The following is a 15,422-nucleotide window of genomic DNA, read 5'->3' as shown; positions in this document are numbered from 1 at the left end:
TAACATTCTTCTCTGTGATACCTCTTGTCTTTGTAGATTATGATTTTATTCCCCTTTCTCTTGCTTTTGATTCTGGTAGGCTTCAGTGCAAAAACACTGAGCACAGATGTAATCATGATATTAAAGCATTTGGAACATCAAGGTCAAATACTTACTTGGAAAGAAGTTCAAATTGAATTAATTGAGGCTTATTTATGATATGCTTAGGTTTGCATTGTACAGATGCCATATAATTAAAAATAATAAATTACATTGATCTGCAGATGTATTTTACAATAACTTACTCATTCATAAATAATATTTTCTATAAAACTTGCTGTTTTTCTACCAAGAAAGGACTTGCTCAGTGACTCACAACACATGGAAATAAAGAACTAAGGCCAATGGGGAGATATTCTAGGCTTTCTCTTAAAGATGTCTGAGAGTCAGTTCACCTTTTTCTCCTATCCTGTACAGGAATTGTTTATCTGATATCAGCTCTCGGCAGTCTGGAAGATTCCATTGTGTTGTTGACTGTTTCTGCCCGGGATGGAGGTGGTCTTTGGTCTGTCGTGAATGCCGTTGTGACAGTGAGGATTCTTCAGAGTGCTGTGATGCCTGCCATCTTTGAGCGATCACGTTATACCTTCTCCATCGCTGAAGACGTGCCTGAAGGAAGTGCAGTTGGCACTGTGAAAGCATGGGAGCCTTTGAGTATGTAGCCTCAGAACACATTCTGACTGATCTCAACACTCTTAAATTGTTACTAGCTTCAAAATATTAACCATATTTGTTACTGGCTGTTCCAATTTTAAGTTACTTTATTATCTCAGAATAAAATACAGAAAATACAAGAAGTAGTACTAATTCTGCTTTGAATTAGTGCAGTGAGGTTGGATCTAGGTTCTGCCTTCTGTAAAAGAAAGGGCTCCACTTCCTTCCTAATTTTTGGAAATCCCCCTTCCCCACACACTGCAGCTTGTGCTATTCAACAGGATCTCCTGACTCTCGCATTTTCAGAGGGCTAGGGGGACACCCTGGGGGGAGAAGCGGGCAGAGAGTCCTACTCCTATCAATGCAGCTAACCCAGTATAAATTGAGATCTAACCCCATGTTGGTGGTAGAATGAAATTAGTACATTTTTCCAAAGTATGTTTTGATAGAATGTTTTCTTAGGATTTCTTGGTTGGTAACTTATACCAACATGGTGTTAAAAATATTTCTCTTGAAGTATATATAGTTTGTAAGATCTATTGGGAAGAATTTGTGTACACTGCAGGCTCAGAGACTGTGGGTGAAAGACCGTTTCCTTCTCTCTGCCCTCTGTGGACAGCCATGCTTCCAGGCAGTGTAGTGCAATATTAAGGGGAATGGGAGGTCTGTGAATCCACATTCTCATTCAGGGGGCATTCTTCACATGCGGAAGGCCCCCAGTTCCATCCCTCACATCTTGAGGCAGGGCCGGAAAAACCGTGTGCCTGAAACCCTGGACAGTCACTGCCAGTCAGTGCCAGCAATACTGGCAAATGAGCCAGTGGGCTGATTCAATAAAAGGTGGCTTCCAATCTTCCTAGGATGTGTGCACAGACCCCTTTCCCTGCCCCAATAATCTGTCAAGCTGTTTGCGTGCATGCCTGTGCCCATGCTTGCAGTGGGAGAGGTAACAGCAGCTCTGCTGAGTCCTGTGGGAGTCATCTGCTGGACTCTGTGACTGGAGAGCAAGTGGATTATATCCTGCATGTGTGTGCTCATAAATTTGCTGGAATTGATGGTGTGGTGGTGGTAAAGAGTGTAAATATTTATACATAGGCAAAATTGCCCAGAGCAATTAGTTTTCAAATGAGGCACCTACTAGAAAAACATTTGAGAAAAGTGATCTGAACATTTTCAACAATTCTTGCACTAAATTATCAGCAGAGGAACAGCAGGCTTCAGAGGCAGCCCATGCTATAATAAATGGGGTCTTTAAGAGGATTTGTGTTTAAGGCAACAACTGGAGCATGGGACAATTTGAATTTGTTGAGGAACATGACAAGAGAGTATAGATGTATTTGTGAATACATGTATTCTCTGCCAGAGCAAATGTATTAGCAATAGAAAATGATGGGATTGTTACAGAATGTTGCCTGGAAATTGTCTAGGTAGTTTCAAAGCTGATATGCCTTTATTTTCTGGAACATATTTATTTCCTTAGGCTCTAAGAGTCTGTTCTTCCCCCTTACTCTATCCATGTCCTGTATACATTAAAACTTCCTGGTTTGCAAAGTGGGTTTAGGTTTTGATCCTTAGTTCTTACAATAGGTATATTGCAGTGTTAACATTAGACTATAGAGGAATGTTGATGTGTCTGCTTAGAATGGAACTTCTCTGTTCAACCTGACCTAGTTGGCAAAGAATTCCAGTATATTTTAAACAAGAGAATGATATTGATTTCCTCATAAAGTTTAATCACACCTGTGGGGTGAAAATACAGATCTTGTAAATGGTCTAACAGCATGCCATCTGTATACTTTCCATTTTTCTGTTACGCTCTAGAGACAACAGCAAGGAAAAGCAAAAAACCTAGGAAACAAAATAGCTAAAGAAAGGTTTGAAACATTCATCTGGTCAGCACGGCTGTGACACGTATTTCTCACATGCTTTCTAGAGTGTATTAAGTGAAACAACCGCCAACAATTAGATGGCTGCTGTTTGACATAGCTTGTGGTTGTTGGTTTTTTTTACAGATTTCCTGGAAAAGATTTCTTACAGAATTTCCTCTGGTGACCCCCATGGAAGATTTTCTATTGACCCTCAGTATGGAATCATTCGCACCAAAAAGCAGCTTGACCATGAAGCCCACGATCATACTGTTCTGACAGTACAGTCACAGCTGGGTAGCTCCCCTGTCTACAGCAGCACCCAGGTGAATGTCACAGTGATCGATGTCAATGACAACCCTCCGGTGTTTGCAATGGACTCTGATCAGATAAATATATCACCAACTACAGTACCTGGCACAACAATTTACATTGCTCATGCAGAAGACAAGGACAGTGGGCCAAACGGGGCAATCCGATACATGGTAATAAGCAACCACTCACGTGCTTTTGCCATTGATCCTGTACTTGGGATGCTTTACCTTGCCAGACCTCTGGATGCTGAAAAGCAGCATGGAAATACAGTAGTACACATCAAAGCAGAAGACCTTGGAAGCCCTCCTCTGAGTTCTGTGTTGATTCTGAAAGTGATAATTGATGAGCAAAAGGGACGCCCAGCACTGACCTTTGAAAATTTGGTGTATCAGGTTGATGTCAGTGAGGCATCTTCTGTGGGTAGCAGAATTCTGCAGATACAAGCCCGGAAGCTAGATCCCCAGCCTACTGCTGGGGATGGTGTGTACTCCTTAGAGCATAACTCAGATGCTGCTTCATTTAGAATTGATCCTGAAACGGGCGTGATTTACCTAAAGAATCCTTTAGACTACGAACTCAGACAAACACATAGCTTTAGAGCCTTTATTACTAGCCCAGTGGATAAGTCAAGGCAAAATGCAAGTACATCAGTAATAGTGAATGTCATTGATGAAAATGACAATTCTCCTATGTTTGTGCATGATGTTTATTTTTTTGAAATCGAGGAGAGCTCATTACCCCAAGGTGTGGTTGGCACTATTGCAGCAGTTGACAAGGACTCTGGAAGAAATGGGCAGCTTTCCTATTTCCTCTTATCAGATGGGAAATATTTCAAAATCAATTCCAATACAGGTAATTAATTTCACAGTTTCTTCCATTTTCTGTGTGAATGGGAGGATGAGGGTTGCAAAGATTCCTCCACTGCTCCTTCTGCTCTGTGCTGGGTGACCATAAGACTACAAGTTGAGATGCTTATGCACTTTGCAATACAATTGTGCACTTAATAGGGTAATCCTATGTAGGGTAGACACATTGAAATAAATTGAGCTTATGTTAGACTAGCACTGGATGCAACCTTAATATTTATCATTAGTTCCTGTCAAGGATATGATAGCCTTGGCTAGAAATGTTGCTTTTTTTTTTTTTTTGGAAATGATTCAAGGACATTCATCTGCAAATGTCTAATAATTTTATGTCAATATTGTAAATACAATGTATGGTTAATATCTGAGGAGGTGAAAGCTGCTGTAGAATAATAGAAAAGCCTAAATCCAAGATAAACAGAGGCAGATATTTTAACAAGGCAGAATAAATGTTGAAAATCAATCAGAAGGGAGGGAGTGTGGAATGAAAATCAGGGACAAGTGGTGAAGCTAGTTGGCAGGAGAGCTATTGCACTACACAGATGTGGAATCTGAGACTACTCTCTACAAAAACTTTACCATTTGCCATCTGGAAGACGAGTAAAGCAAAATGGCTAATAGAGATGAGCCTAGAGAGATAGCATGGAGATCAAAGAACTCTACCACGGTTACATTGCAAGGCATTTCTTTATATGCACCCCAAATCCTGGGATAAAGAAGGCCAGATGCTCATGGCAAGGGGCTGAAAGTTTGTGGTGTATTTTGAGCCCATCAGCAAAATGGAGGATATGCTAACTTGTCTCCCAAAGAACTATGCTGAGGTCTCCAGCATATGATGTCCCAGCCAGCTGGCGGATCACGAACATAATGTTCAGTCTTACTCTGCTGGCCAGGAAGAGGAAATATTTCACTTTTTAGAGCTGCCATCTGGCTTTAAAGTTAGCTTTAAAGTCACTTGGAATAAAGTGTTGTTCTAATGGCCCTAGGAGATACAGGTAAAAGCTGAGTGACGGGGTCTTGCTTGGCTTTGTGCAGTGTACAATACACATATCAAGGAGCAGAAAAGGCGTATGGAAATTGCTACAAATGTGATGCAGCTGATTAAGGTCCATCAGATACAGTCTGTAGTACTCTTTTTTCCCTTTCACTGTTCTTGTTCTCCAGGGGAAATTATAAACTGGATTGCATTGGACCACGAGCAGCAGTCTCACCACCATCTGATTGCTCTGGTGACTGACCATGGCACCCCTCAACAGAACGCTACAGTCGCTGTCTATCTCTCTGTTACTGACCTCAATGACAACCATCCGTGCTTCACCCAGCTCCCTCTGCACATCAGGGTTTGTAATAACTTTGTGATCTTCTTTATGTGTTGTTTCAAAAAAGCATTTCATGCCATGTGTAGATTTTTACTAATGTGGAATAGAATGTCAAGGAGATTCATTTAAAGAAAATGACTGTATGTTCCATCCAGTGTTGTTGTTACTGTTATACTGCAGATCAATTGAAGTATAAACCTGTGAGGTCTCACATAGGAAAAAGCCCTTTGCGTCCTGTTGGACATCATGATTTTAAACGTTTGTTTTGAGCACCATCTGGTGGTGAAATATTAAAATATTGTTCAGCACCTAATTAAAATGCTTGTGATAGCCAGTGAGATCAAACCTGTTTAATTTAATTTTAATTTAATTTAAACATTTCTATGCCATCCTTTGCAACAAGCCTCAGGACAGCTTACGGAAAATACATTTTACCGAATTTGTTTCTGGCAACTGTTGTTACCAAACTGTGCTTTCTGTTGCACAGGTTAGAATCCCACAATATGACTTCATTTATAGCTTTACGGCAATGATGCAGAATATGTTGTTGAACTGCTGCTCTATCAGCCCTAGACAGCTTACTCAGTGCTGGAGGATTATGGGAGTTCCAATCCAAAAATAGCTGGAGTGCCATAAGTTCCTGACCCCTGCTTTAAAGTTGCAATTGCTGTTCTCATGACTTGCATGTATAAGAAGTGACTTGTTGGAACAAATCCTTTGGAGAAGATTGCTATTTAAGGAAAAAATGACATTGGCTCTTATTTTATTAAATTTTATTTCAAACTAAAATCACATTTCAAGGAAAAGCTATTCTTTTAACTCCTGCACAAATAAACCTCCACAATAATGGATCTGTCTTTGCTGAGAATCTAAACTCTTAGATATTGGTAAGCTCTTCACGAAAGTAGAATTGGCCTTTTTCATGAAGCTGACTGTAAGAGCCCATGTAATTTTTCTCCCTCAAACCTTGAAGAAATACTATAATGTTTCTAAGAGAAAACAGTAGCTACTATAAAAATGCATTCAGCTATTAATAGGATCTTTTTGTTTCTTGGGTTTTTTTTTTTTTTTTAGAGGGGACTGGAGTTGGTGGCATTGTGCTGTGTATTTTGTTTGAATTATTTTCAGTTTTGCAAGTTCAGTTTTAACCAGGATGCTTACTCCTAGGTTTTGGAAGGGCAACCAGCAGGAACGGTAGTTGCAACCATTTTAGCCAAGGACCTTGATTCTGGAATCAATGGGTTGGTGCTGTACTCATTGTCTCCAGGTAAACATTTATTACTGGACAGATGCAAATTAGAAAGTACATGATGTCAAACTTTGTGGAATGAATGAGCCAGTAACCACACTGTATAAATACCTGGCATAGACTATGTTCCTGGCTGTTATCACAGCCCCCTCCTTTCCCAGTCAAGTGCATTAAAAGGAATTCCCCACTCTTCTCCATCAGATGTGACATGCTGACCAGTTCCTGTGCTGTGTAGCCTGTGACCCGAGTACCAATTAAGAACTATAAGAATGCCTAGTTTTCAAGGTTTGCTAGTGATCAGCACTTTGACTACACAAGATCAGCACTAGAGCACATCACTCCTGAATCATCATATTTGAAAGATGATGAGTAGCCAGCTTTACCTTGTTATCCCTCAACACTCATTCTATTCTTTTTTCCATCATTCACAGGATTCTCATCTGAAAGCATCAACTCATCCAGGATTAAGTTAGTGGTAGTTCTTATACAATTTCAGTATACTTTCATATTTTGTTCCTTTTAGGCAAATGCTTTTAACATCCCAGTGGAAAAATGACTTTTCCTTTTCGGTGACTAACTGAAAATCTTTCACCTGGAGGAATTATTCCTGACAATACAAGATAGAGATAATGTGAGCAAACTGTGGAGCTTCTTCTGTGCTTCCATAGTGCAGAATGTTTGCAGGATAAATGTTTTCAGCAAAATTGCATTTATTAACTTTCCTTATGGCTTTTGCAAAAATGTAGTCAAACTAGGAATATTTTAGGGCCTGCTTCAGGTTTATTTGAAATCTGTTTTTTAAAACATTGTAGGACTAAATGGACATGATCATATGCTTCTCATTTGATTCAGAGCAGGTTTGAAAGAAAGCAGTGGCAGTATACAATACTTACTGAAAAAGATCAAAAGAAACATTTGTTTAAAATGGTGAAGCCCCATGGCAGCCTAGCAGACTAACACATTTATTCCCATTTGATGAGGTAGGGCATAGCCTATTAAAGTTCACGCTTTGATAAATTTACCATTGTTTGAAATGCAAGGACTCTTTTGCAGCATCAAGTACACAGAGCTACTTTCTGGAATTCAGTTTTGGAGCAATTATTTTCTAGAGGACTGTAATCCAAGTGCTGCAATATTATGTATGTATATGATACTTTAATACAAACTATTAGCCTAGTAAATTGCTAATAATCAGTATCTATTAATTGACAACTGAATAGGAAATAACAGAGCCTTGATACAGATGAATTTTGCATTTCTTGTACGCATAGAAAGAGCTCAAATTCATTTCCCAGAGGTAGTTTATACTTGTCATAATTATTTGTCAGTGAAAGAACCCAAACAAAGGTACCATAAAACTCAACTAACATTTTCCTTAATGAGGAGATTGTGAGAGAAGGAAAGAGAGAGCAGTAAAAATTTCTTAAAATCCTCCCAAGGAGAATTGTGGTGTTCCATGCTTTTACATGTGATGTGGGATAACTTCGAGAAGCAAGTAGTCCAGAACCCTGCAAGGACTAGTGTATTCATTACTAATAGTGAGAAACTGGATATGTGAGGCCTGTTTCTGGACCTCCCTGTCCGACACTAAACTATGGAAATCAGAGACTGTCTTCCAACAGTGCTAGTATTAGGGCATGTCATAAAATAACACAATGGTTCAGAAACTAGAGCTTGTGCAAAACATAATGATTTGCCTTCTGAGGAGATCAACTGCAGATGCAGGTGCTTCTTGTCCACCCACCCCCAAAGTGCAATGATAATTCCTACCCTTAGTAATATTTAGCCATTGTTGATTGAGGCAACCTTTGCTCAGTGACTGTTCCCTTACATTTCCATTTCTGACTTGGACTTGGGTTTAGGAGAGTTAAATTATTCAGGCTTAGTTATGTAGAGTTAGATTCCACTGATAAGATCACACTTCCACAGGCAGATGCATTTCAGTTATCTAGTTTGGCACATTTTCAAAATATGACCTATGACAGAAGCCAGGAGTTCCCTTTTTTATTTTTTTTTACTATTAAGGCAAGGCAAATTCCATGCACAAGGGGATTTGCAGGAGATCAACTCACTGTAGCTTTCCATTTCAGAGACTTTCAGGTTCATCACTCAGAGAATGCTGTATTTGATTTTCTGTTGGCTTTCGCTTGTTGTTCAACGTGGAGTCTTTGTCAAGAACTGTTCATTGGCTTGTATAATTTATTTGGGGGGTGTTTTCTGTATCTTTTTATGAATACTTGTTGACTTGATGAATTATTATGAGAATACTGGAATTTGGGGTGACAAGAATAATTTCTTGGCATAATAGAGAGAGATAGGCTGTTTGACATCAGTATCCTATTTCTGAAAATATTAATAGAATTGCACTGATAAATTGTTGTAAAATATTGCAGAATACAAAATAGTTGCATTAAAGCATATAATTTAGTCTCATGATTGAGTATTTCCTTTTGCTCTGGTTGGCATGTTCCCACTTGAAATCAGTTTGAAGAGAATGTCAAGAACAACCATTTTAAAATAGGCTTCATGCCAAGTTTTCATTCAACATTTGAGCATCTTGTTGCACAGTATACAAGTAAACAAATTGTCATTCATATTGTAGATTTAAAAACAACAAACAGATTTAGGAAAATGGCACTTCGTATATTTTGTTTTTATTGCAATATGGTTGACAGTTATTCAATAAAGCAAATTTGTTCAGTCTTCACTATGCAGCCATTACTTATTGAAATCACATGTTGATAACGTGGTGTACTTAAATGAGACATATTTAAAATAAAATATTAGAAATCAGGAGAAACTTAGAGTGAGGTTGACTGTGGCATTTCCATGAAAAGACCCCTGTCATAAATGTTTATGGAAGAAGGTTGAAAAACAGCAACCAGAACCAGGAGGTGGGAAGGACTGCAGTGCATCCAAAGCTGATAAAAGATAACATGCCCCCATCTTGGCACCCTCCAAATGTGTTGGACCACAACTCCTGTAAATTGTATTTATGGGAATTGTGGGAGTTGCAGGTTAATATATCTGGAAGGCACAAGATTGGGGAAGTAGGTAAAGTGGGACAGTTATTACAGCTCTCAAAACATAGCAATTTCTCCTCCTACAATGAAATAGAATTGTGGTTAAATAACATTTCTGGCCTATATCCAGACTTTATAAAATCAAAGAATAATACAGTTGGAAGGGGTCAATAAGGTCACCTGGTCTCCAACCTCCTGCTCAAATGGAGGACTCCAAGTTAAAGATCCCTAAGAGATGGCATCCTGAAGACCTCCATTGTGGGAGAGACCACAGCCTCACTAGGTAATTGGTTTCGTTGTCATACTGCTTTAAAAGTCAGCAAGTTTTTCCTGATGTTCATCTGGAATCTAGCTTCCTGCAACTTGAGGGTATTGGCCTGTGTCCTGTACTCTGGGATAGTCAAGAAGAGATCCTGCCCTTATTCTGTGTAATAGTCTTTCAAGTCCCCTCAGACCTCCCTTCTCCAGGTTCAATTCTCAATGCCCAGTTCTTCCAGTCTCTCTTTGTATGGCTTTGTTTTTAGTCCTCTGATCATCTTTGTTTCTTTCCATTAAATCATTTCAGTTTTTTCTATATCTTTCTTAAACTGAGATGCCCAGAAATGCCCTTTTTGTGGCTACAGCACATTGTTCACTCATATTCAGCTTCTGATCTACAACAATTCCAAGAGCTTTCTCACTTGTAGTTTTGCTGAGCCAAGTACCCCCATCTTGTAACTATGCATTTGGTTTCCTTTTCCTAGGTGCAGAACTTGGGATTTGTCCCTGATAAATTTGGAATCTGTTGTTTTCAGCACAGCGTTCCAACCTATTGAGATCACTGAATTTTGTTTCTATCTTCCAGGGTATTAGCTATCCCACCCTAAATATTGAAGAGGACTGAATCCGGCAGTACCCCACTTGTTACCTCTCCTCAGTTTGAGAAGGTGCCATTGATCAGCCCTTGCATGAGCACAAGTACTTTTGTGCAAAAGTGCTTTCCTTTCCCCTCCTCCTCAATGTTGCTCCCACCACATGCCCCTTAAAAAGTCCTTCCTGAGGGTCTGTCAAGAAACACCTTCTATATATATAAACATGGGGCTACAGTGGGAAGAATTGCTGAAGAGTAGGTGAAGCCAGCTTGCATGAGCAGAGTTGTGCTTGTGTGAGCTACCTCTGCATGATTTGGGTTGATTTCCCTTCTAGTGCAGCTCCCCATGTGACATCCAGATCTTTCTAGAGAATTCCTTGGCCTTCATCAGCAGCTTTGTGGGCTGAGACACAGAAGATTGCAGTGGGAAGGAGAGTCCCAGAATACAAGTTTGGATACAACTCACCGTCTTTTAAATAAGGGTTAAACATAAAGAGTTAAAACAAAACCAAGAGCAATTGAATAGCTACTTGTAAAACCCAGTGTGACCCATATGTGGCTTGTGACTTAGTCATGCTGGTTAAATGATTGCTTTTCAGACTGAAAGTGAGCAAAAAGAATCACTGGATATAGAACAAGACCCCTCAACTTTTAAGCCTAGGGGCTTGTTGTGGATTCTGGTTGTGTAATCTAGACTTACAAACCTAGTTTCTAGGCTTATAAAGGCCATGACTTGTTGTAGGTTTTTTAGGCACTCGTGGGCTTGCTGTGTTATCCAGTCCCAGAGAACAAGGCCGGGGATAACACACACTTTACAGAGCCAGTTGGCAAAGAAATCCTTGCCATTCAAGCCAAGTAGCTGCCAGGGAATTGCCTCTAACAATCTCTGCCCAAGGGACACTTTGGGAGCAGCTGTTTTCCACACACGCTGCTGCTGCTGGGGTCAGTGGGAGCTGATTGTGCCACGGCATGGCAGCTAGCCCTTTTGGCTTTTTGGCTGGTGAGGGCTGTTCGTGACCCCTGAGAAACAGTGGCAGGGAAGGGAGCCTCGGTACTGCTACAATATTCCCTGGGATACTTGTGGAGCAACAAGGGGAGAGATACGTAGTGCACCTATTCACAATGTGCCTGCTTACCTACTGGGTCCATTGCAGGTAGGATGGCTTCTACTGCGTTCTGCCTCTTGAGCAAATTGATAATGTATCTATTCAGTGTGTGGAACAGGAGAAAGAGGCAAGCAGCAAGAACAGGAGGTAAACTGGCAGCCCCAGAAAGTACTTAGGTTTGTTCTTCAAAGTTCTGTTTCAAACAGTAACAGTTTCCTGACGTTCAGGTGTACTAATGGAGATCTTATCTCTTCTAGGTGAAAGTTTAGGACACTTTCAGATTGACAGCAGTAGTGGCGAGTTAAGAACCACTGAAGCTCTCTCATATAACTGGCGTTCAAGCTACCGAATGGTAGTCACTGCAGCTGATCAAGGAGTGCCTCCTCTGCAAGGACAAACAGTCATCAATGTTGAGGTACTGCCTTAAACACACATTGTTTTCTTGAGGTAAGGTAACTTGAGCAAGGGAGATGGTACACACAATTCTGTAGGAACTCAGATATTTTTCTCTTCCGGCCAGTAGACTGTGAGGACAGAGAGTGTTTTATCTATTTTGAAAGACAGAAGTTGCAAATTATGGCTTGCACATTTGTGATTTTTGTTTTATGAAAAGGAATCTGAGCAAGAGAAGACAAAAGAAAAGAAAAGAAAAGAAAAAAGAAGAAAAAAGTATTATTGAGCAACCTGAAAATAAAATCAGAATATTAGGAAAGATGTATATATTGATTATATATGAATGAACTGGAGCTAAACAAACTAGCAGCAAATAAATCTAATTGAAATCAAGATGAAAAGATAGTTATAACTCCACTTATTTCATCGGAACCTAGGCATGGCTAACTTAACATAGATTGTATGATGATTCCTTATGTCTTTTTACTAGGGTATGAGCCTCTTTGACCCTGCTGGTGTAATCAGAGAGGCTAACTACCCTCTTACCAAGATTTGGAAATTTCCCTAAGATTGCTTTGCTGAATGCTCCCTCTTAGCATCACGGTTGTTGGCTTCTCCATTATGAAGAAACAAACCTAAACATGTGCTTCTGTCAAGACATTTGTTGCCCATTGGTATATCCTGAGAAGATCCCTGACACAAACACTGCCAATAAGAAGGTGGTTTTAGTTAAGTTTAACAAATCCTTTAGAGCCTTCCTGATTATGTAGCTGGTGGATCATGATTCTACTCCAGACTGTTAGAAAGATTTGTACTGCAACCATTTAAACATCGTCTGCAGAATCAATTGGCAGAGCAAACCATTTGTTAAATCTTGTGGGTTCTTTGCTTACAAGCACAAAAGCTGTTTAGGCTACAGAGAATGAAATAGTTGAGACTGAAAAATGTGCATGGACAACCCTCTTGTGAATAACACTCCTGTTCTCTGTTGTGTCTGAGTCTTATTAGCATGAACTGAAGTGCATGTGCACAAGCTGTGAATGATTAATGTCTTCACCTAAAAAAGATAGACTATATTGAAAAGAAATGCCAATAGTAATAAAGTCTTACTCTTTTGTTTTAGGTAATCCCACTTCCCAAAGGGAGATATCTTTCTTCCCCAAACATCAGACATGTTGTCATACCAGAGAATTTTAGACCTGCTCAGATGCTGGGCTCTCTAAAACTGCCCACCCAGCCTCCACGTTTGAGTGGAAAACAGCATTTTAGCATCTCTGAAGAAGATTCTGACATTCCATTTGAAATCAACAGTGCAACTGGAGACCTCTTTCTTTCCAAGGAACTTGATTATGAAACGATATCTCACTACTTCTTCAGAGTTGTGGTGAATGATTATTTGAATAGCTCTACACAGAACCATACTGTTTTCCTTAGTATTGATGTCAAAGATCAAAATGAGTACTCACCTTCTTTCCAGAATAACTTAATTGTGCTTGGAGTAGAAGAAAATGTTCCCATTGGCACTTTGGTGTATACTTTTAATGCAAGAGATGGAGATGGCAGTTTCTTAAACAGCAATCTTCAGTATTCTATACACAGGAATGACTTCACTGAAAACCCATTTCTCATCCACCCTTCTTATGGTAGCTTAATTACAGCTCTTCCCCTCGACCGAGAGATGACTCACTTTGTTGTCTTGACAGTATTGGCAGCAGATCAGGCTGTAAACTTGACTGATCGCAGGCAGAGTTCACTGACAGCAAAAATTGTTATCTTGGATGTTAATGATAACCACCCTAGATTTGTCTCATCTCCTGTTTCCTACATTAGAGAGGATGCAGAGGTAGGCTCACTAGTGCATCACATTGTTGCACAGGATTCAGACCAGGGGAGGAATGGACACGTTACATACCATCTTCTTTCAAGCAACAAAGGCCATTCATTTGTACTAGACAAAACTACAGGTAAGATAAAATGCACTAAGCTGGGTCCATTGAAGTCATACTGGAGATAGAGTCATTCATCTTTTATTTCGTTATATTTCTTTTACTCATTCATTTATTTCATCTTTTGTTTCATATTTTTTGAGCAATTGAAACTGTTGTTTTTAGTTGTACATAAAGGAAAAGTGCTTTGAGAAATAATAAGCAAGTTGCAGCTTCAGCATGGAATAGTTGAAAACAGTCTTAATGCGTGTTCGAACTGCATTCTTAATGAGCACTTTGCATACAACGCTATCATCCTCCTGAAACAAAGCCATAGGTGTATATTCAGCCCATGTACTTGCTCCCTTGAGGCCAGAGTAGTTGACCTAGGGACGCAGAGTCAGGCAGAGGACTTTGTGGATCAAGACCTGCAGGGATGTGATAGAGGTGTCCCAGGTGTCCCCTAAGATGTCTTTAGGTGACATCTTCCCTGTTGTTATGGATAATTTAAAAAGGAATTATTTAAAAAGATTATATATAGCTTATTTCTCACCAAATAGATGCGAAGTAACTTAAAAAGAAGATGAACACTGTACAAAAGGGTTTATCCTCCCCCACACAAAATAAATGTAAATTAACAACATAGTAGCCATTATAAGGGAATAGTATTACACACATAGTTGACAAGTATTTAGCTGGATGCCTTTGCAAATACCTGTGTTTTAATGAGATGCTTGAAAACATGTAAGATTGGGATACAGTGGAACTTACTTGCAAATGTATTCTGCAGGGTGGTGCCACAGCAGAAAGGCTTCTGTGCCTGCTTGCCACCGGCATTGTAACTGATAGTGAACAAATAGGAAGTAGTGCTTGAGATGTTGCCCAAAGAATGTGGAGAAAAACATACTGAAGAAGGCAGTTCTTAAAGTATTCAGTTTCCAAATAGGGCTTCACAGGTAAAATTAGCACCTTGAATTGAGCCTGAAAACATACCAGCAATACAGATAAAATGTTATGCAATTAGAGTGTCTCATACCAGTCAACAGTCTAGCAGCAACATTTTGTACCAGTTGACATTTCAGGATATTTTCAAGGACAGACCCATGTGGAGTGTTTTTTGTTGTTGTTACGTGTCATCAAGTTGTTTCTCACTTGTGGCAATTCTGTGAATCAGTGCCTTCCAAAATGTCCTGTCCTCGCCAGCCCTGCTTAATTCTTACAAACTCACAAAGCAAGTTACAGTGGAATAATTTGAAGGTCACTAGGGCATGAATTACTGTGTCTGATGGTAGTTAATATACCAGCTGAAATTGGAGTGAGGGGTGGGGACTTTAACCATTGATGCCACCTGTGCGTCCAGTAGGAGTGTTGGGTCAAGCTGTGGTTAGAAGGAACCATGGATTTGTGATGGTATCTGAAGCAGTAGTAATCTATTAACAGAACAGCAAGTGCATTGGAAGCTATGAATACTGATGTGACCATTTATTCTCTTATAACAGGGCTGCTAACTACAACTTTTCCTTTAGACCGTGAATATCAGCAATATTATAACCTGACAGTTGTTGCCCTTGATGATGGCACACCAGCTCTGTCTACAATTCAGAGTCTGACCATAGTTGTCCTTGATGTAAATGATGAAGCACCCATGTTTACAAAAGCTTTATATGAAGCTTCCGTATGTGAAAACAAAGATCCAGGAGTGATTGTTGCAAAAATTGAAGCCACAGATAAAGATTCAGGTAAATTGCTTTGAGAAAAACCTGAAAGATACTACCTTCACATAGAAAAATACTGTTGGTGGTTTCATGTCTTTCCAGTGTG

The 15,422-nt window shown here is 39.7% G+C and overlaps 1 protein-coding gene across 1 annotated transcript in view; it reads left to right on the top strand.

Moving 5' to 3' along the window:
* The window catches only part of DCHS2 (dachsous cadherin-related 2), a 108,584-nt gene that overhangs the window by 59,202 nt on the left and 33,960 nt on the right, over window positions 1-15,422 (top strand). Inside the window, exons 4-10 of the mRNA XM_044430672.1 lie at window positions 457-693; window positions 2,706-3,725; window positions 4,901-5,076; window positions 6,223-6,322; window positions 11,541-11,698; window positions 12,800-13,640; window positions 15,101-15,340. Of these exons, the coding sequence (XP_044286607.1) occupies window positions 457-693; window positions 2,706-3,725; window positions 4,901-5,076; window positions 6,223-6,322; window positions 11,541-11,698; window positions 12,800-13,640; window positions 15,101-15,340 (2,772 nt within the window). The remainder of the gene's footprint in view (window positions 1-456; window positions 694-2,705; window positions 3,726-4,900; window positions 5,077-6,222; window positions 6,323-11,540; window positions 11,699-12,799; window positions 13,641-15,100; window positions 15,341-15,422) is intronic.

Source organism: Varanus komodoensis, unplaced genomic scaffold (assembly GCF_004798865.1).
Source record: "Varanus komodoensis strain SLA01 unplaced genomic scaffold, ASM479886v1 scaffold21, whole genome shotgun sequence".
NCBI lineage: Eukaryota > Metazoa > Chordata > Lepidosauria > Squamata > Varanidae > Varanus > Varanus komodoensis.
The sequence above is the reverse complement of the archived record's forward strand: the minus strand, read 5'-3'. Positions and strand labels throughout refer to the sequence as shown.